The sequence below is a fragment of the Drosophila virilis genome, chromosome 2, assembly GCF_030788295.1.
Source record: "Drosophila virilis strain 15010-1051.87 chromosome 2, Dvir_AGI_RSII-ME, whole genome shotgun sequence".
NCBI classification, from domain to species: Eukaryota; Metazoa; Arthropoda; class Insecta; order Diptera; family Drosophilidae; genus Drosophila; species Drosophila virilis.
The window spans coordinates 32,627,645-32,648,992 of NC_091544.1; the positions used below are offsets into that span (position 1 = coordinate 32,627,645).

At 43.4% G+C, this 21,348-nt stretch overlaps 5 protein-coding genes across 7 annotated transcripts; 3 read left to right on the forward strand and 2 right to left on the reverse strand.

Moving 5' to 3' along the window:
- The first annotated feature begins 3,789 nt into the window (after nt 1–3,789).
- On the forward strand, nt 3,790–6,140 carry LOC138910852 (major heat shock 70 kDa protein Ba). The gene has a single exon (XM_032433884.2). It carries the CDS (start codon nt 4,028–4,030, stop codon nt 5,951–5,953), a length of 1,926 nt encoding a protein of 641 aa, XP_032289775.2. The 5' UTR covers nt 3,790–4,027; the 3' UTR covers nt 5,954–6,140.
- Nucleotides 6,141–10,481: 4,341 nt separating this feature from the next.
- On the forward strand, nt 10,482–12,789 carry LOC6632691 (major heat shock 70 kDa protein Ba). Its single transcript, XM_002056626.4, has one exon. The coding sequence runs from the start codon at nt 10,719–10,721 to the stop codon at nt 12,642–12,644; it is 1,926 nt and encodes a 641-aa protein (XP_002056662.1). The 5' UTR covers nt 10,482–10,718; the 3' UTR covers nt 12,645–12,789.
- Nucleotides 12,790–13,019: 230 nt separating this feature from the next.
- On the reverse strand, nt 13,020–18,858 carry LOC6632692 (dipeptidyl peptidase 9). 2 transcript variants are annotated; one of them, XM_002056627.4, is made up of 9 exons: nt 17,649–18,858; nt 17,000–17,579; nt 16,700–16,931; nt 16,073–16,629; nt 15,396–16,011; nt 14,875–15,186; nt 14,590–14,812; nt 13,852–14,044; nt 13,020–13,789 (listed from the first exon to the last, which is right to left on the reverse strand). In XM_002056627.4, exons 1-9 carry the CDS (start codon nt 18,061–18,063, stop codon nt 13,588–13,590), a joined length of 3,330 nt encoding a protein of 1,109 aa, XP_002056663.2. In that variant the 5' UTR covers nt 18,064–18,858; the 3' UTR covers nt 13,020–13,587. The 2 variants fall into 2 exon arrangements, with proteins under 2 accessions (XP_002056663.2, XP_032289774.1); XM_032433883.2 differs by having other exon boundaries at nt 17,000–18,858.
- On the reverse strand, nt 18,383–19,766 carry LOC6632693 (acylphosphatase-1). Of its 2 annotated transcripts, XM_070207193.1 has the most exons (5): nt 19,631–19,766; nt 19,325–19,482; nt 19,242–19,258; nt 19,075–19,184; nt 18,383–19,020 (listed from the first exon to the last, which is right to left on the reverse strand). In XM_070207193.1, the coding sequence occupies exons 1-5, from the start codon at nt 19,639–19,641 to the stop codon at nt 18,882–18,884; spliced, it is 435 nt and encodes a 144-aa protein (XP_070063294.1). In that variant the 5' UTR covers nt 19,642–19,766; the 3' UTR covers nt 18,383–18,881. The 2 variants fall into 2 exon arrangements, with proteins under 2 accessions (XP_070063294.1, XP_002056664.2); XM_002056628.4 differs by lacking the exon at nt 19,631–19,766 and having other exon boundaries at nt 19,325–19,578.
- On the forward strand, nt 19,755–21,307 carry LOC6632694 (uncharacterized). Its single transcript, XM_002056629.4, has 3 exons — nt 19,755–19,908; nt 19,996–20,412; nt 20,530–21,307. Exons 1-3 carry the CDS (start codon nt 19,755–19,757, stop codon nt 21,207–21,209), a joined length of 1,251 nt encoding a protein of 416 aa, XP_002056665.1. The 3' UTR covers nt 21,210–21,307.
- Nucleotides 21,308–21,348: the final 41 nt, after the last annotated feature.

The following is a 21,348-nucleotide window of genomic DNA, read 5'->3' on the forward strand; positions in this document are numbered from 1 at the left end:
CCCTATTAAAAGAATATCCCAATAAGGATTGTATCCATTTACAAGTTGTTTAAGGTATAGAAACGACATATCTGTCTTGAATAGGTCTAAATCACCTAATAATATATACATATACCATATATCATATACACATGAAATGTGTAACGCATAGAAAGAGACATCTCCGACCCCATGACCGAGTTGATATGCCCATGTCCGTCTGTCCATCTGTCCGTCTGTGTGTTTCTGTGCGAACTAGCCATTTCAGGTTAAAAATGTAAGAGGTTCTAGTCGGGAGTTCCTCACTAAGGAATACCCTGAGCGCTCTTATTCCAACACCAAATTAAATAAAATAAAAAAAAGTTCCCTTGGCAGGGTTCGAACTCGCAACTGACCGCATTACTTGCTGTAGACTCCACTTAACAGCCACACAACTAATTAAAAACTATCGAGAAAAAGAAAAAAAAACCAACGAAAATGCTGTTAGAATGCGATAGAATGCGATAGAATGCGAAGCAGACGCGCCTAAATGTGTATATACAGAAATTATTGAAGTATTCGCTAGCTGTGCCATCCAATTGCGCAGATACATATAACTTTGGGTTTTTCTTAACCTACCTTTATGAAATTTTCTACAGTATATCTTATTGTACGATAGAGTATTTGTGGTTTCTGAAAAATTCAATTGCATTTAAATTGTGGCATAAATTGGTTGGCAATAAAAGTTGGGTTATTAACTTGATTTATTGCTTTAGATCTGGGGTGGTAACGGGGAGGTGGCGATAGGTATAAAATGAAAGATACTTGACATATATATAATATTCTAGAGGCAACATATCATGTTTGGTGACTCTAGCTCTTATTATTTAACCAATTTGCTTAAAAAACAGGATGTCGATATATATTTTTATCGATTGCTTGGTAAACGGAGTAAGTTATCGATTATCGGAAACAAACTCGATCTGCGCAGGCACTAGGAGGCCCTACATCTAATATTTCTCTAGCTCTTATAGGTTCTGAGATCCTTGGAGATGCTTCCTTCTGCCTGTAACATACATTTGCATATTGCACAAATACAATATACCCATTTACCCATTTTCAATGGGTTCAGGGTATAAAACTCTGGCCTAGTAACTTCCCTGGGCTCGTGTGTCATACATAAAGAATCTTTTTCACATCGGACCACTATAGCTATCAGACCATAACTTGCCATCCCCATCTCTAGATCCTGTCAACTTAACACCCTATATATCTATTAATAACTTCTTTCTATCCTTTTTTCTATTTATTGTATTTTCTCAAACAATATAGTAAATTAAGATTATTTTTAATTTTTACTTAAGAACCCTTTTTTCTCTACTAACATCCTTCTTCATAGATGTAGGTTCTAATAGGGTCACTGACAAAATAACTGTCAAGAGGGTCATAGAAAATTGCGTATTTTCTTTAGGCTTTTAGCCTTTATTTTTCATAATTTGATTTATTGAAAAATTATCTTTTTTGTCGACCATTAATAAATAAATATTATACAGCTCCCATAGGAACGATACAACTTTTTGGTTTATCATGATATTTTGACGATCCGCGACATTTACTTTTCAAGTATGCTGCTTATATATACGCTTAAATCTTATCAAGATCCTATAATGTAGCTGTATAGGAAGAATCGGTCAAATTTCGCCAAGGCAAATGTCCAAAAGGGTATTAAATCTTCAGCGTGACGAAGATATCCGTTCCTTTTTGATTTCTCTACCCATGCTATCCATGTATGTAAACCTCACGTTTCAAATTATAATTTGCATATAAATCAAAATAATATAAATATTGAAATTTTGAATCATTCTTTCGTTCAATTTATTACCCAAGTGTGAACTTCCATTATAGTTTAAAATCTTTTTCATTATTGTGTGCAAAGAAGAGTCTAAAAATTTGAATTGAATCCGATAAACTGGCTTAGGCACGAATAATCTTTGACCCCCGTGAATTTTTGGAAAAGTACTTGACAATGATCTTGAACCGGAATTTTCACAAAGATCTTTGAAAATCGATTTAAGGTTGACAAATGGTATACAAAAATTATTATACACAACATTTTACGGAAATGTTTCATAGTTTTGAGTCAAGTCATTGAAACTTTCGTTCTCCCAACACGATTTTCTGCAGAAAATTTATGATTTGCGAAAAGTGTAAAACACGTCTTAAATTAATTGTTATACCCTTGCAGAGGATATTATAATTTTGTCGTGAAATGAGTAACGCATAGAAGGAGACATCACCGACCCCATAAAGTATATATATCTTTATCAGCATCAACAGCCGAGTCGATATAGCCAAGTCCGTCTGTTCGTCTGCCCGTCTGTCCGTCTGTCTGTTTCTATGCGAACTAGTCTCTCAGTTTCAAAGCTATCTTTATGAAACTTTGCAGAAGTTCCTCTATCTGTTGCACGCAGCACATATGTCAAAACCAGCTGGATCGGACCACTATATAATAATATAGCTGCCATAGGAAAAATCGGTCGAAAGTAAAGTTGTTGTATGAAAAAACATTTTGTTTATAAAGATATCTTAACCAAACTCGGCATTTATTAGTGTTACTATACTCCTCATATATAGGAGAAATCCTTTTAAGGTCGAACCATTATATTATGTAGCTGCCATAGGAACGATCGGTCGAAAATTAAGTTGTTGTATGGAAAACTTTTTTGTCATTCAAGATATTTTGATTAAACACGGCATTTTAAGATTTTCCTAAGCTTCCTTCATTTTTGTAAGATATTATTTATTTCGGACTACTATATCGTATATCAGCCATAGGAACGATCGGTCGAGAACTAGGCTTTTGATTAGAAACCTTTTTTGTTTAACAAGATATTTTGACCAAACTCGGCATTAAATATTTTCCCTGTGCTTCTTAGATACTATAAGTATTATGAAAAGGTTGGGTCTGCAAGGGTATTATATCTTCGGTGTGCCGAAGATAGCATTTCTTTCTCGTTATAATTATCTTTCAAAATAAATTTGAGGTCAATCGGCTGATAAACATTTAGTTTCACACAACCGTTTCCGCTTATTTTCCCCACTTGTGGGTGGAAATTCCGAAAACCCCATCTAGCTATATTGAATATTTAAGGTTCACGGGCCGCATTTTAATCCCCGATCATTCAGTCAGAACACGTTTTCTATATAGAAAACTAAATACACTTATTACCTAGCAAAAACTAGGGAGCCCAGTTCGGTTTATTTGCTATAGTGTATATATTTGTTGATTTACACGTCGTTAAAGCAGCAACAAACTTTAAATGACAACTAGATTAGCATTCACGTGCATAGAACGAGTTTTTCGATTCAAACATATTTATGGACATATGTACATATATGTATGTATCTAAATTTGGTTCCAAAAATAGCCAATCAAGTCTGCATTCGCATTCGAATTCGCATTCGCACATAAATAAAATTCATACATCTATCTATTATTAGCATTTTGTTAAATATAACAAAATATAACAAAACAGTTGCCAACAATCTTTAAGTTCGTGTGAATTTTCTATAATGGAAAAGGTAAATACCAATTGTTGCTGTAGGTCAAAACGCACAACCGTTACTCTCTTTCCCTCTCGCTCTATCGGCAACACAGTAACAAAAGAAGGTTGGCTCTAGAAAAATCGAAGCATATTCGAGCTGTTCCCTCTCCCTCTAACACATAAGCAAACGCATCGAATGTACGCGTCGTTCGACGCGTTTCGAGAAGAGAGCGTCGAGAAATTTCGAAAAGAGAGCGCCGGGGTATAAATACGGCTGAAATTTTCTCTTCGCCACAATTGAATTCAAGCAAGCGACGTGATAACATCACAAACCAAAACAAGCGACTAGCTGAACAAGCTAAAAACACAAACTAAACGATTTAAAAGAATTTTAACTGAAGAATAAGTAAAATTCAAGTGAAAATAACCGTTTGAACAACAAGAAGGAAGAGATTTGCACAAGAAAAACAAGTAAACGCAATTTATATCGAGCGAAGAATCAAGGAGAACACACAGAACAGAGAATGCCAGCCATTGGTATTGATTTGGGCACCACGTACTCGTGCGTGGGTGTCTATCAGCATGGCAAGGTGGAGATAATTGCCAATGACCAGGGCAATAGGACGACACCCAGCTATGTGGCTTTCACAGATTCGGAGCGTCTCATTGGCGACGCGGCCAAGAACCAGGTGGCGATGAACCCCAAGAACACAGTATTCGATGCGAAGCGTCTGATTGGTCGCAGGTACGATGATCCGAAGATAGCGGAGGACATCAAGCACTGGCCCTTCAAGGTGGTCAGCGACGGAGGCAAGCCCAAGATTGGCGTCGAGTTTAAGGGGGAGCAGAAGCGTTTTGCGCCCGAGGAGATTAGCTCGATGGTGCTGGTGAAGATGAAGGAAACGGCGGAGGCGTACCTGGGCCAGAGCATCACAGACGCGGTCATCACAGTGCCCGCCTATTTCAACGACTCGCAGCGCCAGGCTACCAAAGATGCCGGCCACATAGCCGGACTGAACGTGCTGAGGATCATCAACGAGCCGACGGCGGCGGCACTGGCCTATGGCCTGGACAAGAATCTGAAGGGCGAACGCAATGTTTTGATCTTCGATCTGGGCGGCGGCACCTTTGATGTCTCCATTCTAACCATCGACGAGGGCTCACTGTTCGAGGTGCGGTCAACGGCTGGAGACACACATTTGGGCGGCGAGGACTTTGACAACAGACTGGTAACCCATCTGGCGGAGGAGTTTAAGCGCAAGTACAAGAAGGATCTGCGCTCCAATCCTCGCGCCCTGCGCCGCCTGCGCACTGCGGCGGAGCGAGCCAAGCGCACGCTCTCGTCGAGCACAGAAGCTACCATTGAGGTGGACGCGCTGTTCGAGGGCCACGACTTCTACACGAAGGTGAGCCGTGCCCGGTTCGAGGAGCTGTGCGCCGATCTGTTCCGCAACACACTGGCGCCAGTGGAGAAGGCGCTCAACGATGCCAAGATGGACAAGCAGCAGATCCACGATATTGTGCTCGTCGGTGGCTCGACACGCATTCCCAAGGTGCAGAGCCTGCTTCAGCAGTTCTTCGGCGGCAAGAGCCTCAACCTTTCCATCAATCCCGACGAGGCGGTGGCCTATGGCGCCGCAGTCCAAGCAGCCATACTTAGCGGCGACCAGAGCGGCAAGATCCAGGACGTGCTCCTGGTGGACGTTGCGCCCCTTTCGTTGGGCATCGAGACTGCCGGCGGCGTCATGACCAAGCTGATTGAACGCAACTCCCGGATCCCGTGCAAGCAGACGAAGACCTTCTCAACGTACTCTGACAACCAGCCGGGCGTCTCCATTCAGGTGTACGAGGGCGAGCGCGCCCTCACGCAGCACAACAATTCGCTGGGCACGTTCGATTTGTCTGGCATACCGCCGGCACCGCGCGGCGTGCCCCAAATCGAGGTCACCTTTGACATGGACGCCAATGGTATCCTGAACGTGACGGCCAAGGAGATGAGCACCGGCAAGGCCAAGAACATTACCATCAAGAACGACAAGGGCCGCCTCTCGCAGGCAGAGATCGACCGCATGGTGAACGAGGCCGAGCGCTACGCGGACGAGGATGAGAAGCACCGAGAGCGCATCACGGCTCGCAACAGCCTCGAGAGCTACGTCTTCGGCGTCAAGCAGGCCGTGGAGCAGGCCAGTCCTGACAAGCTGAGTGACAGCGATAAGTCCTCCGTGCTGGACAAGTGCAGCGAGACCGTCAAGTGGCTCGACGCCAACACCACAGCCGAGAAGGAGGAGTTCGAGTACAAACTAAAAGAGCTCACCCAGCACTGCTCTCCCATCATGACCAAGCTCCACCAGCAGGGACAGCCTCAAGGAAACGCCAACTGTGGTCAGCAGGCGGGCGGCTTTGGTGGTGCCGGTGGCTACCAAGGACCCACCGTGGAGGAAGTCGATTAAATTGCATTCCCCAGCATTCTAGTATTTAGTTGAAGCTTTATGTTCCTCCGACTGATCAAGGTTTTTGGTTGAGATATCTCATTTTATGCCAAACACTCACTAGTTAAGAGAATTATTGTTAAACTATTCCTAAGTTAGCAACAAATTATAGAATAAAACATTAATTTATTATTTTCAAAAAAAGAAACTCAATTGTCTTTGATTTGTCCTTGCTGAAAAGGACTCGCTGTATAATATTTGGGGAGGTTAAAGGAATCGACGGGCAAGTCCTTCCATGCGGACCCCGAAATGTTATTGATATAAGTGGAAGAATCCGACTAGGAGATACTCTATATTCAGCCCCTAACTACCTTTGCATACCCTGTCATTTTGCGAGGATTTACCTTTTCTAACTGATTTAATAACATTCGGAAAAAGAACTACTTACTAACGATCTTAGGTATTACTGGACGTATTCAGGTTTATCCCTTCTTCTCATGAGTGTTTACTGAATTTGGGGTATGATGTGTTTAGGCCTTTTAACAATAAGCCAAGAATCTAAATCGATTCTTATCGATGCTATGAGATTGGGAGGAAATACTGAACAAAAATGAACTCTCGGTCTGCGTACAGTCGAGTCAAGTTGATTTTATATTGTCCAATATCAACGCTCTTATTTAGCCAGACAAACAGACGGACATGGATATATCGGCTCTGCGTGTCGCCCTGATAAAGCATACTTTGTGGGCCCAGAGATGCTTCCATGTCCCTATTAAAAGAATATCCCAATAAAGATTGTATCCATTTACAAGTTGTTTAAGGTATAGAAACGACATATCTGTCTTGAATAGGTCTAAATCACCAAATAATATATACATATACCATATATCATATACACATGAAATGTGTAACGCATAGAAAGAGACATCTCCGACCCCATGACCGAGTTGATATGCCCATGTCCGTCTGTCCATCTGTCCGTCTGTGTGTTTCTATGCGAACTAGCCATTTCAGGTTAAACAAGTAAGAGGTTCTAGTCGGGAGTTCCTCACTAAGCAACAAACCCTGAACCCTCTTATTCCAACACCAAATTAAATAAAATAAAAAAAAGTTCCCTTGGCAGGGTTCGAACTCGCAACTGACCGCATTACTTGCTGTGGACTCCACTCAACAGCCACACCAATAATTAAAAACTATCGAGAAAAAGAAAAAAAAACCAACGAAAATGCTGTTAGAATGCGATAGAATGCGATAGAATGCGAAGCAGACGCGCCTGGATGTGTATATACAGAAATTATTGAAGTATTCGCTAGCTGTGCCATCCAATTGCGCAGATACATATAACTTTGGGTTTTTCTTAACCGACCTTTATGAAATTTTCTACAGTATATCTTATTGTACGATAGAGTATTTGTGGTTTCTGAAAAATTCAATTGCATTTAAATTGTGGCATAAATTGGTTGGCAATAAAAGTTGGGTTATTAACTTCATTTATAGCTATAGATCTGGGGTGGTAACGGGGATGTGGCGATAGGTATAAAATGAAAGATACTTGACATATATATAATATTCTAGAGGCAACATATCATGTTTGGTGACTCTAGCTCTTATTATTTACCCAATTTGCTTAAAAAACAGGATTATCGTTTGCTTGGTAAACGGAGTAAGTTATCGATTATCGGAAACAAACTCAATCTGCGCAGGCACTAGGAGGCCCTACATCTAATATTTCTCTAGCTCTTATAGGTTCTGAGATCCTTGGAGATGCTTCCTTCTGCCTGTTCCATACATTTGCATATTGCACAAATACAATATACCCATTTACCCATTTTCAATGGGTTCAGGGTATAAAACTCTGGCCTAGTAACTTCCCTGGGCTCGTGTGTCATACATAAAGAATCTTTTTCACATCGGACCACTATAGCTATCAGACCATAACTTGCCATCCCCATCTCTAGATCCTGTCAACTTAACACCCTATATATCTATTAATAACTTCTTTCTATCCTTTTTTCTATTTATTGTATTTTCTCAAACAATATAGTAAATTAAGATTTTTTTTAATGTTTACTTAAGAACCCTTTTTTCTCTACTAACATCCTTCTTCATAGATGTAGGTTCTAATAGAGACACTGACAAAATAACTGTCAAGAGGGTCATAGAAAATTGCGTATTTTCATTGGGCTTTTAGCCTTTATTTTTCATAATTTGATTTATTGAATAATTATCTTTTTTGTCGACCATTAACAAATAAATATCATACAGCTCCCATAGGAACGATTCATCGAAAAGAAGCTTTTTGTGAGTACAACTTTTTGGTTTATCATGATATTTTGACGATCCGCGACATTTACTTTTCAAGTATGCTACTTATATATACGCTTAAATCTTATCAAGATCTTATAATGTAGCTGTATAGGAAGTATCGGTCAAATTTCGCCAAGGCAAATGTCCAAAAGGGTATTAAATCTTCAGCGTGACGAAGATATCCGTTCCTTCTTCATTTCTCTACCCATGCTATCCATGTATGTAAACCTCACGTTTCAAATTATAATTTGCATATAAATCAAAATAATATAAATATTTGAAATTTTGAATCAGTCTTTCCATCAATTTATTACCCAAGTGTGAACTTCCATTATAGTTTAAAATCTTTTTCATTATTGTGTGTAAAGAAGAGTCTAAAAATTTGAATTGAATCCGATAAACTGGCTTAGGCACGAATAATCTTTGACCCCCGTGAATTTTTGGAAAAGTATTTGACAATGATCTTGAAGCGGAATTTTCACAAAGATCTTTGAAAATCAATTTAAGGTTGACAAATGGTATACAAAAATTATTATACACAACATTTTACGGAAATGTTTCATAGTTTTGAGTCAAGTCATTGAAACTTTCGTTCTCCCAACACGATTTTCTGCAGAAAATTTATGATTTGCGAAAAGTGTAAAACACGTCTTAAATTAATTGTTATACCCTTGCAGAGGATATTATAATTTTGTCGTGAAATGAGTAACGCATAGAAGGAGACATCACCGACCCCATAAAGTATATATATCTTTATCAGCATCAACAGCCGAGTCGATATAGCCAAGTCCGTCTGTTCGTCTGCCCGTCTGTCCGTCTGTCTGTTTCTATGCGAACTAGTCTCTCAGTTTCAAAGCTATCTTTATGAAACTTTGCAGAAGTTCCTCTATCTGTTGCACGCAGCACATATGTCAAAACCAGCTGGATCGGACCACTATATAATAATATAGCTGCCATAGGAAAAATCGGTCGAAAGTAAAGTTGTTGTATGAAAAAACATTTCAAGATATCTTGACCAAACTCGGCATTTATTAGTGTTACTATACTCCTCATATATAGGAGAAATCCTTTTAAGGCCATAGGAACGATCGGTCGAAAATTAAGTTGTTGTATGGAAAACTTTTTTGTCATTCAAGATATTTTGATTAAACACGGCAGTTTAAGATTTTCCTAAGCTTCCTTCAGTTTTGTAAAATATTATTTATTTCGGACTACTATATCGTATATCAGCCATAGGAACGATCGGTCGAGAACTAGGCTTTTGATTAGAAACCTTTTTTGTTTAACAAGATATTTTGACCAAACTCGGCATTAAATATTTTCCCTGTGCTTCTTAGATACAGGCAAAGCACTATAAGCATTATGAAAAGGTTGGGTCTGCAAGGGTATTATATCTTCGGTGTGCCGAAGATAGCATTTCTTTCTCGTTATAATTATCTTTCAAAATAAATTTGAGGTCAATCGGCTGATAAACATTTAGTTTCACACAACCGTTTCCGCTTATTTTCCCCACTTGTGGGTGGAAATTCCGAAAACCCCATCTAGCTATATTGAATATTTAAGGTTCACGGCCCGCATTTTAATCCCCGATCATTCAGTCAGAACACGTTTTCTATATAGAAAACTAAATACACATATTACCTAGCAAAAACTAGGGAGCCCAGTTCGGTTTATTTGCTATAGTGTATATATTTGTTGATTTACACGTCGTTAAAGCAGCAACAAACTTTAAATGAAAACTAGATTAGCATTCACGTGCATAGAACGAGTTTTTCGATTCAAACATATTTATGGACATATGTACATATGTATGTATCTAAATTTGGTTCCAAAAATAGCCAATTAAGTCAACATTCGCATTCGAATTCGCATTCGCACATAAATAAAATTCATACATCTATCTATTATTAGCATTTTGTTAAATATAACAAAATATAACAAAACAGTTGCCAACAATCTTTAAGTTCGTGTGAATTTTCTATAATGGAAAAGGTAAATACCAATTGTTGCTGTAGGTCAAAACGCACAACCGTTACTCTCTTTCCCTCTCGCTCTATCGGCAAAACAGTAACAAAAGAAGGTTGGCTCTAGAAAAATCGAAGCATATTCGAGCTGTTCCCTCTTCCTCTAACACATAAGCAAATACATCGAATGTACGCGTCGTTCGACGCGTTTCGAGAAGAGAGCGTCGAGAAATTTCGAAAAGAGAGCGCCGGGGTATAAATACGGCTGAAATTTTCTCTTCGCCACAATTGAATTCAAGCAAGCGACGTGATAACATCACAAACCAAAACAAGCGACTAGCTGAACAAGCTAAAAACACAAACTAAACGATTTAAAAGAATTTTAACTGAAGAATAAGTAAAATTCAAGTGAAAATAACCGTTTGAACAACAAGAAGGAAGAGATTTGCACAAGAAAAACAAGTAAACGCAATTTATATCGAGCGAAGAATCAAGGAGAACACACAGAACAGAGAATGCCAGCCATTGGTATTGATTTGGGCACCACGTACTCGTGCGTGGGTGTCTATCAGCATGGCAAGGTGGAGATAATTGCCAATGACCAGGGCAATAGGACGACACCCAGCTATGTGGCTTTCACAGATTCGGAGCGTCTCATTGGCGACGCGGCCAAGAACCAGGTGGCGATGAACCCCAAGAACACAGTATTCGATGCGAAGCGTCTGATTGGTCGCAGGTACGATGATCCGAAGATAGCGGAGGACATCAAGCACTGGCCCTTCAAGGTGGTCAGCGACGGAGGCAAGCCCAAGATTGGCGTCGAGTTTAAGGGGGAGCAGAAGCGTTTTGCGCCCGAGGAGATTAGCTCGATGGTGCTGGTGAAGATGAAGGAAACGGCGGAGGCGTACCTGGGCCAGAGCATCACAGACGCGGTCATCACAGTGCCCGCCTATTTCAACGACTCGCAGCGCCAGGCTACCAAAGATGCCGGCCACATAGCCGGACTGAACGTGCTGAGGATCATCAACGAGCCGACGGCGGCGGCACTGGCCTATGGCCTGGACAAGAATCTGAAGGGCGAACGCAATGTTTTGATCTTCGATCTGGGCGGCGGCACCTTTGATGTCTCCATTCTAACCATCGACGAGGGCTCACTGTTCGAGGTGCGGTCAACGGCTGGAGACACACATTTGGGCGGCGAGGACTTTGACAACAGACTGGTAACCCATCTGGCGGAGGAGTTTAAGCGCAAGTACAAGAAGGATCTGCGCTCCAATCCTCGCGCCCTGCGCCGCCTGCGCACTGCGGCGGAGCGAGCCAAGCGCACGCTCTCGTCGAGCACAGAAGCTACCATTGAGGTGGACGCGCTGTTCGAGGGCCACGACTTCTACACGAAGGTGAGCCGTGCCCGGTTCGAGGAGCTGTGCGCCGATCTGTTCCGCAACACACTGGCGCCAGTGGAGAAGGCGCTCAACGATGCCAAGATGGACAAGCAGCAGATCCACGATATTGTGCTCGTCGGTGGCTCGACACGCATTCCCAAGGTGCAGAGCCTGCTTCAGCAGTTCTTCGGCGGCAAGAGCCTCAACCTTTCCATCAATCCCGACGAGGCGGTGGCCTATGGCGCCGCAGTCCAAGCAGCCATACTTAGCGGCGACCAGAGCGGCAAGATCCAGGACGTGCTCCTGGTGGACGTTGCGCCCCTTTCGTTGGGCATCGAGACTGCCGGCGGCGTCATGACCAAGCTGATTGAACGCAACTCCCGGATCCCGTGCAAGCAGACGAAGACCTTCTCAACGTACTCTGACAACCAGCCGGGCGTCTCCATTCAGGTGTACGAGGGCGAGCGCGCCCTCACGCAGCACAACAATTCGCTGGGCACGTTCAATTTGTCTGGCATACCGCCGGCACCGCGCGGCGTGCCCCAAATCGAGGTCACCTTCGACATGGACGCCAATGGTATCCTGAACGTGACGGCCAAGGAGATGAGCACCGGCAAGGCCAAGAACATTACCATCAAGAACGACAAGGGCCGCCTCTCGCAGGCAGAGATCGACCGCATGGTGAACGAGGCCGAGCGCTACGCGGACGAGGATGAGAAGCACCGAGAGCGCATCACGGCTCGCAACAGCCTCGAGAGCTACGTCTTCGGCGTCAAGCAGGCCGTGGAGCAGGCCAGTCCTGACAAGCTGAGTGACAGCGATAAGTCCTCCGTGCTGGACAAGTGCAGCGAGACCGTCAAGTGGCTCGACGCCAACACCACAGCCGACAAGGAGGAGTTCGAGTACAAACTAAAAGAGCTCACCCAGCACTGCTCTCCCATCATGACCAAGCTCCACCAGCAGGGACAGCCTCAAGGAAACGCCAACTGTGGTCAGCAGGCGGGCGGCTTTGGTGGTGCCGGTGGCTACCAAGGACCCACCGTGGAGGAAGTCGATTAAATTGCATTCCCCAGCATTCTAGTATTTAGTTGAAGCTTTATGTTCCTCCGACTGATCAATGTTTTTGGTTGAGATATCTCATTTTATGCCAAACACTCACTAGTTAAGAGAATTAATTGTTAAACTATTCCTAAGTTAGCAACAAATTATAGAATAAAACATTAATTTATTATTTTCAAAAAAGAAACTCAATTGTCTTTGAATTTCCTTTGCTTGGAAAGGGCTACCTATCAGTTACGGGAAGGGATGTTGGGATATATTTAAAATTGTCGTACTTTACGATTAACGTATTCTTTTAATTTGTTGAGCAAAATATAGCAGTTGATGGCATTATCGTTTAAATGAAAAACACAAGCACAATTCTAAAAGAATGTGTTTCAGCCAAAGATTTATGATTTATTATTTTGATGTTTTTCATTCTATTTGAACTCGTTAAAAATATACACATATTGCAAGTTGTTTATCGATTATTAAGATATATATATATATATATATATATATTTATATATATATATAGAAGGAAACTATCATTAAGAGATGGCTTGCAGGATCAGCATGAGAGTTTGTGGGTGCCTTTTGTGAGGAAGAGGACACTTCTTGAGAAGTGGAGGGGCATTAAAAAGAGAGGACGACAAACTTACAAGCAGTTTTTTCATTTTTTCATCTAAAAAATTTACAATTTTAAGCAAGTGTGTATGTTAAACATTATAATAATAAAGATAGAGATGATAAATGAATAGAAATAGTGAATTAAAAGTACTTACAATGAGTAGGAGTAGCATTGAACAGAGGCAGGGCAAAAGTTGATGTTGTTTCGTATGAAATATATTGCAAATTGTTTAAATATTGACGTTGACTTTGTAATAAAAAAAAGAGAACTAAACAACAACTACGATACAGCAGGTAATTAGAATAGGGTGTATTACTGTCTGGTTGATGAATCTCATAAGTTTTGCAAGAATGATAATAATTTCGTTTCGTAGTTCTTATTCGATTCCAAATTGCGCAATGAATGCCGCTCCTCCGGAAACAAATGCAACGCATACGGCTTGTTTGCCTTATTCAAAGCGCTGATCAGTCGTGAGGTGTGATTAAAGTGCACATTCTCATCGATCAGGCCATGAATGAGCAGCAATCGATTATCCCTAGGGAAAGCAAAGGGTTGATTAATTAGACATATTGATTACAATTGATTTGCCGCACTCACTCATCGGGAAACGCATGCACATAGTTGAGCACCGAACCAGCCGTGTAGCCCGCCTCATTGGACTTGGGCAGATCCATATAACGTTCCGTATAACCCGTATCGTAGTATTCCCAATTTGTCACGGGTGCGCCCGCAATGGCCACCTTAAATATTTCCGGAAACTGCACCAACCCCATCAAGCTCAGATAGCCACCTGCAGGAAAATAGCATTTAGGAATTGGTATAATAGTAACGGGCATTACCCGGACTTGCTCAGACCAGTTTGGAAATTTAATCCTAACTATACCAACACGAACTCCACGATTCCCGTTACATTTAAACCAGATAGTTGAGTTCGGGGCCCACCAAATTAGGAAATAAAAATTACAAGTTTTTCGCCTATTTTAGTTTGTTGTGACATGACACGGAAAAATAATCTTTCGTAGAAGCTCGCGGATTTGCGAAAAGTGTGAAAGCAAACTGTGACCGCCATTTCCATCAAGAAAGACTACATATTGCGTATTGTGCGAAACACGCCTTAAACGGAATTGCGCAAAGATCCTTACAAATGAGTTTTAAGCTAATCGGGTTGTGAGCAAAAAATATTTTACTATCGTTTTCCGCGAATTTTCTACACACATGCGGGAATCCATCGCAGCTTTCTATCTCTTACGGTTTACACTGTACGTTGATCGCCAGTCAGTCAGTCAGTCAGGACAAGGAGTTTCATAAATAGTATTAAAAAAAAATGAGACGCACCATAGGACCAGCCATGTATGGCAACGCGTTCCATATCAATATAGCCCAGCTGATCGGAGAGTATGCGCAGCGCATCCACCTGATCGGTCAGTTCTACCTGACCCATGCGACCGCGTATGTGACTCTCGAACTGTATGCCACGATGCCTGCTGCCGCGCGAATCAATGCAGATCACACAATAGCCCTGAGCAGCCAGCATGTGCATGCGCAGCTGATGTTTGCCCTGTTTAGTTATAGAAAAAAAAAATTGTTTTTATGAGATGAGTTAAAAGGCACAGCACTCACCTTGAAGGTATTGTTTACGGTTTGCACCTCGGGTCCGCCGTAAACATTAAGCACCGTTGGATACTTGACGCCCAGCTGGAAGTTGTGTGGCTTAAATACCATGGCATAGACTACTTCACCCGTTGGCAGCTGTGGCCGAAAGATTTGCGGGCAATATTGGGGCTCCGGTTTGCCGCCCTCATGTAGAAACCCAACCAACGAGATCTGTATGCCATTGACGCCGCCATTCTGACAGGTTTGCGTCACACGCATCACCTTGCAGCTGGGTAGGCGTTGGATATTGCAATAGACGAGCAGCATCAGTTGACATTGCTGTAATAAAGTGAAATTCTTTGTGAATACGGGCACTATAAACTGGCCTTACCAGGCCGAAGCTCATTTAAAAAAATGAGAAAATTGGTGAAGACTTGTAATGATTTTTTACAAAACTTAATTTTAAGCCGATTCTTCCTTTCAAATATATCATACGAGATTACATATCGTATGCAAGTTTGGAAAAACGAGCAGATTCTATTACTTACATCATCAAACTCCACCAAATAGGAATAGCCTGGCTCGGTTAGCAGGCGTATGTGCTCGGGTCGCTGCAGACTGACCACATAGAGATGCTTCTCCAGAGGCGTATCGCGCAGTCCCACAAAGTAGACCAGTTGATTGGCCTTGTCCACCCACAGATTGCGTGCTAGCACCTCCCACTCACCGCTCGTCAGCGCCACCTTGTTGACAATGCGCGGCTGAAGTGCTGCCGCCTCTACAAAACTGGGATGTTGAGCAGCTGCCAGTGCGGCAACCGCATCCGTTTGACAGCCATTAACATGAGTCAGCAGCAAACTGGACGTGACTAGATATAAATGCCTGAAGCCCGTCTCTTCTGAGGCCCAGAGATAGGTGACAGTCATATCGTTTAGCTCCAGAAAATATAGCATATCATGTACATTAATCCAGCTCTCCGATTGTTCCGTATAGATAACTTGCAGCGGGGTTATTGTGCGATTATATGGGCTACGCCAGCTATGATCCCCAATAGAATCTGTGGGCGTGGACACCTGACTGCTGTACGACTCGCAAAAGTTGTCCAGCGGGATGAGCATGACGTCCAAGCGCTGCTGCTTGCGATTGAGGCCCTGCAGCCAAACACTGAGAATTGAAAAATTGAGTATTTTAGCATGGAAAGTGAAAACTAAATTTGGGAGCTTACTAGTTGGCGTCCGGTGTCCAGCCGACGCGTACAATGTACTCCAGCCAGGGGAATACTGCCGACAAAGAATAGGGTAAATCCTTGATGCTAATCTCGCTAATCAGCAACGCCTCGTTGAGCACAAATTGTACAAGCTTTAGCTTAGATTTTGCATTAGGCGTGCCGCTACGTGGAAATCGATACTCATCCACCTCGCCCGGCACAGCCGTCGATGAGGGGAATGTGTATAGGGACACATCAGTTTCATCCACCTCCTCGTAGACAATGCGATAGATGCCATCATCCGAGTGCGGCTGCCACCAGTAGCCCTGGTAACGACTGAACTCCTCCTGCATTACATACGATGGCACGCCCGCACTCAGGGCATCATCCGCAAACGTGCGACGACCGCTTCTCGTGTACGTTAAACGCTTCTCATGGCCGCTTAGCGTGTGCGTTACCCAGATATCACAGTCACTGATGTGCGCAATCAGATCCGAGTTCTGAGGGCAGATTTGCGGATCCAATGCAGTCCACTCGGGGCACGTGCGCAGCTGCGTGGGAAATAGCAGACCAGACTGTTCCAAAAGAATGAAAATTAATTAAAATTTGATTGTTGCACAGGCTGGCAGCATGTTCTAAGCTCACATTGTAGCCCGTGTCCAAGCACTGATACAGATCATTGAAGCAGGGAAAGACCAGCTTGCCGCTGGGCTTGTGCAACTCATAGGAAGTAATGCCCCAGGTTGGCAAGCGCTTGCGTTCCTGCAGCAACTGAAACTCCCGGGCATATGGACAGGCGTTGCCATTGCCGCTGACAGCGGTCACGCTCACATGAGTGCTGGGTATGGGTTGCTGGAGCAGTGACTGCCAAGTCAGCCTGTTGATTCAAGAAATCAAAGGAAGAAATTACTAATTGATGACAGCTAGACAAGCGGCTAATCCCACCTGGGCTTGGGCGGTGCACCAAAATGAAACGTTGGCAGGTTAATTGTGGGTGATGCAACGCCGCCGCTAGGACTGCCAGCATTGACTTGTTCAATGTCGCCGCCACCGAGCTGCTGCTGCTGGTGGTGCAGCTGCTGTTCGTCGTGCTGTCGCAAGTTGATGTCCGCGAAGAGCAGCGTTGTTTCCCACGTGTGCGGAGGCGTGCTCAGGAAATAGCAGCGGGCACGGCCATCGGACAGATGACGGAACTGCACATTGGTGGGCACCATCGTGGACAGATTTGACAGCTCTTTGCGTATCTCCTGCACAAAACATTTAATTTCGGCCCATGATTTGGATGGTGTTGGCGCCGCCATATGCCCATCATTATCGACAGCATCATCCTCATCCTCCTCCTCATCGTTATCATCGCAGTCCTCATCATTGTTCCCCAGCAAGTGCGGCGGTGTACTGCCGCCGGTAGGTGAACTCAAATGATTTGTTATGGCCGATGCAGCGGCTACCACCACCTCCGTGGTGGTGGCTGTTGCCGCCGCCGCTGCGGCCGTTATGGGCGATGTTAGGGAATTGATAGCGCTGCCTATTGAGGAGTAAAATGCATTAGCTGTGGTACCCAGCGAGCCCATGCTCGTAAGACTAGCTATCGAACCGGCACCAATGCCGCCACCCACGCCAATGCCGGAATGCGTAGAGCTGGGCGTGCTAGCTGCACTGTGACTGCGTTCCATGGCGGTGCTGTTAATGCTGCTGGTGACGCTCACAGCTGTCGAAACACGCGAGGTGAATCCATCGAACAGATTGACAAACGATGTGGCCGCTGCGTTAGTTATGCTATGGCTGCGCTGATGTCCATTATTGTTTTTGTTTTTGCTATTGCGTTTGCTGTTGCTGCTGCTGCTGCTGCCTCCCGCTGCGCCGCTACTGTCCGTGGTTGGTGGTGCGCTGGCTTCTGTGGAGCTGTTGGCGTTTGGACCGCCTAGATTAACAACGAGCGGTGAACTTCGCGATGTTTGTTGCTGTTGCTGCTGCTGTTGTTGTTGTGTCGTTTGTGTTCTGCTGTCCATGTTGCTTATTTTGCTTACTCTTTTAGCGCGCAAATGCAACGCAGTTTTCGTTTTCACTCACAATTTCAAATTGACCCAAATTAGTACTCCACGTACGCACACATACACACACACACACACACAAACAAACACAGACAAAGAAGACAGACAGACAAATAGACAGTCAGCTTTTTGGTTAATTTCTTTTCCCTTTGCATACACTTACACACACACACACACACGCACACACATGCCCAATCGCTCACTCACACAGCCATGCGATTCGTTTTGTTATTGTTGTTATCGCTGCTGCAGCTGCATTTCATTTGTTTATACGCAATTATTTACTATTTTTAACAAATTATTTATGTCGCTTCGTTTCCAGTGGGTCTGTCTAGCTTTGCTTCTGTCTGTCCGCTCGGATTTTCATTTTCCTCTTAGGTGCTGCTGCGCTCTCTTCGTGAGACGAAGTATCGTTTGGTAATTGTTGTTGTTTTTCTATATTTTTTATTTGTCTCTTTGCAAAAAAGTGAAAGTCTTGCGCGTGTTTCAACTGGAACCCAGCTCGCACATGTGCTGCATTTAATGCCTCAGCGCGCAGTTAATTAAATGCCGTTTTATTTTTCTTCGATTAAGTAAATAAATTTATTTATATCAGTTGTATTTATTGTTTGTCACGGGCCACAGTGAGTGAAATGATTTCCACTGCAATGCCGTTTGTTTTACTTGATTGTGTACCACGCAGCGTTGCAGTTTAGCGAAACAGTGTCACCATCAGACGGTTTATAATATGAAACGGTCACACTGTACATATGTATGTGTGATAAACCGGCTTTTTTTTATTGGACATTGGCATCAGGGCTTACTTTTTTTATGGTAAAGTCAGCGTAGGTAAAATTTTGCAACTCCTCGATTGGGCCAAAAACACATTTATCGATGCGGCTGGTGGGACTGCCAGTATATTTCAACCAAATACGCCTGAAAAATAAATTTTAATTCGACCCTCGAATTGTTTTTTGTTTGACCACATACATAGCCTCGAAGCTTTTTGGGTAACCCTGAATTAATCCCTTAACTGTGCTGTTATCAGTATACATGCACCAGCCCCGAACTCCGAGTTTTTGAGCCCGTCGCAAGGTATACTAAATAAATGATCAACACTTAAATGAAGTTTTCTTTAAGGAAGAGGTAGTCCTTACATGTCGAAACGAAACGTCTGCAATGAAATAATTTTTTTTTGAATTCTCTTACATCAAATCTACCTACGTTAGCCATGACATACCTTGCACAATTCCAAATATTTCAAATTCACAGCACTGAATAATTAATACTTGGACGTCTTTGGGCTTTTTCGTTACCGAAGTTTGCTGAGCCACTGTTCTTTCCTTCGACTTATAATAAAGCTTTTTTAAATGTGATCTATCCGTCTGCGTTTGGACACTTCGAGTACCCATTATCAAAAAAGAAAAAAAAAAAAAAAGAAAACAAACAAAAAATAAAAACAACACAAATTTTGAGACTTCTTTGAAATCAGTTGATAACGTCTTGGGTATTGTTAAGTTTAATAAATAGAGCAGCACTGGCCTACCTGGTAATCATCTATATGGCTATCGTTAATCGATAATCGCTACGCACTTTGTTTGCGAGACACAACGAGACGCAGTTGAAAATTAATTTCAAAACAAAGCAGACAGAAAACAAAAAAGTACAGCATGACTACGAATACTGTATACGCTGGCGTGCATATTAAAAACAAACTAAGCGACTTTTATCCCGTCCACAACATTGATATGGAACAGAATGTGGCGTACTTGAAAAAGATCATTGCACAGCAGCTGCAGTTGCAGTTCGATGCCGACGAACTTGGTGTGTATTTTCATTATAGTATATACATATATTTGTTTATACTTAGTATAGAAATAATGCCAACTCATTGTGCGCTCACCTATACAGATATATGCTATCTGGGCAAGGTGCTCAGCGACGACTCTAAGCTCTCTGGCACTATGAAACCGAATGCAATCGTCCATTGTTTCCGCAAAATGAAGGGATATACTCCATACGAGCCGCCAGCTCCCAGTGACATTAATACCAAGCACATACAGGAGCTCTTTTCGCTAACCTCGCACCTGCAAATCAGCGTCACGTCTCGTTTTAACATATTGCAAAAGATTCTGGCCGAGTATCCGGAATTCCGACGCAATTTGGGCGCACAGGCTCTGATACGCGACTCGGTGCTGTTCAATATGCTGCATGAGCCGGAGGTGGTTCAGAATCTGGTGCGGGACTATCCCATAATATGCGAGGCAGCTTCATTTATAGTCGATACCATACGCAAGGAACTGGCACGCAATAGTTCCGCCACGCAGTGTAAGTCTTATTCGTTGTGAAGATTAAATTGGAGCTGGGCGGGCAAATACGCCCGCCTAGCGTGCTCCTAATTGCTTTGCCTTTGTTCATCAATGATCCCATGATCTCTGCTTGCAGTTCAAGAGCAGGCTGCCTCGGAGTCAACGACCTCGTCGGAGGAGGAGAACTCTTTAGGGGCCGGCAGCAGCAGCAGTGGGGGTAGCAGCAGCACTGCAGCTGCCAATATGGCTGCCAATAGACGAGATGAGCAGGCCAATATACGTCAAATAAGTCGCCAGCAGATGGCCAATGCATTGGCGCGCGTCGACATGAGCTCCTTTAACTCGCTATCCAACATAGCGCAGCGCATTGTGGACGAGGCTCTCAGCGATGAGCGACCACGCTCCAGCACGTCGTCTGCCGCCACTAGCTTGGCTGGAGCTACCCCAGGAGGTGGTGGAGCTGCTGCTGGCACGGCCATCTCTTCGGAGCTGTTGCGCTATGAGCTGGCGCGCGCTTTTCAGTCGCTGCAGCAACAGCCAGCTGTGGAGAGCATGGAAGTGGAGTCAACGGCAACGAGTGCAGCGGCCGGTGAGGCAGCTGTTGTAGAAGAGCCAGAGGATGATGATGACGATGCGGTTGCTGACGATGATAGCGATGTTCTGCCACGTTGCTATCGCCGGCATCGCTTCACCGAGCAGCTGCGGACCATGGCAGCTATGGGCTTTATAAATCACACCCAAAACGTTAACTACTTGACGCTGGCCGATGGCAATGTGGAGCATGCCATTAATCTGCTAATGTTGGGCATGAACTGAACGCGATGCGGAAGCAGCTTAGCACTAAGCACATGTATTTATTATGCTGCTGCGGCGGCGGCTGTCGTCATATAAATATATGCATATAGATATATATATATATATATAAATACTATATATACTTATGTACACGTAAGCG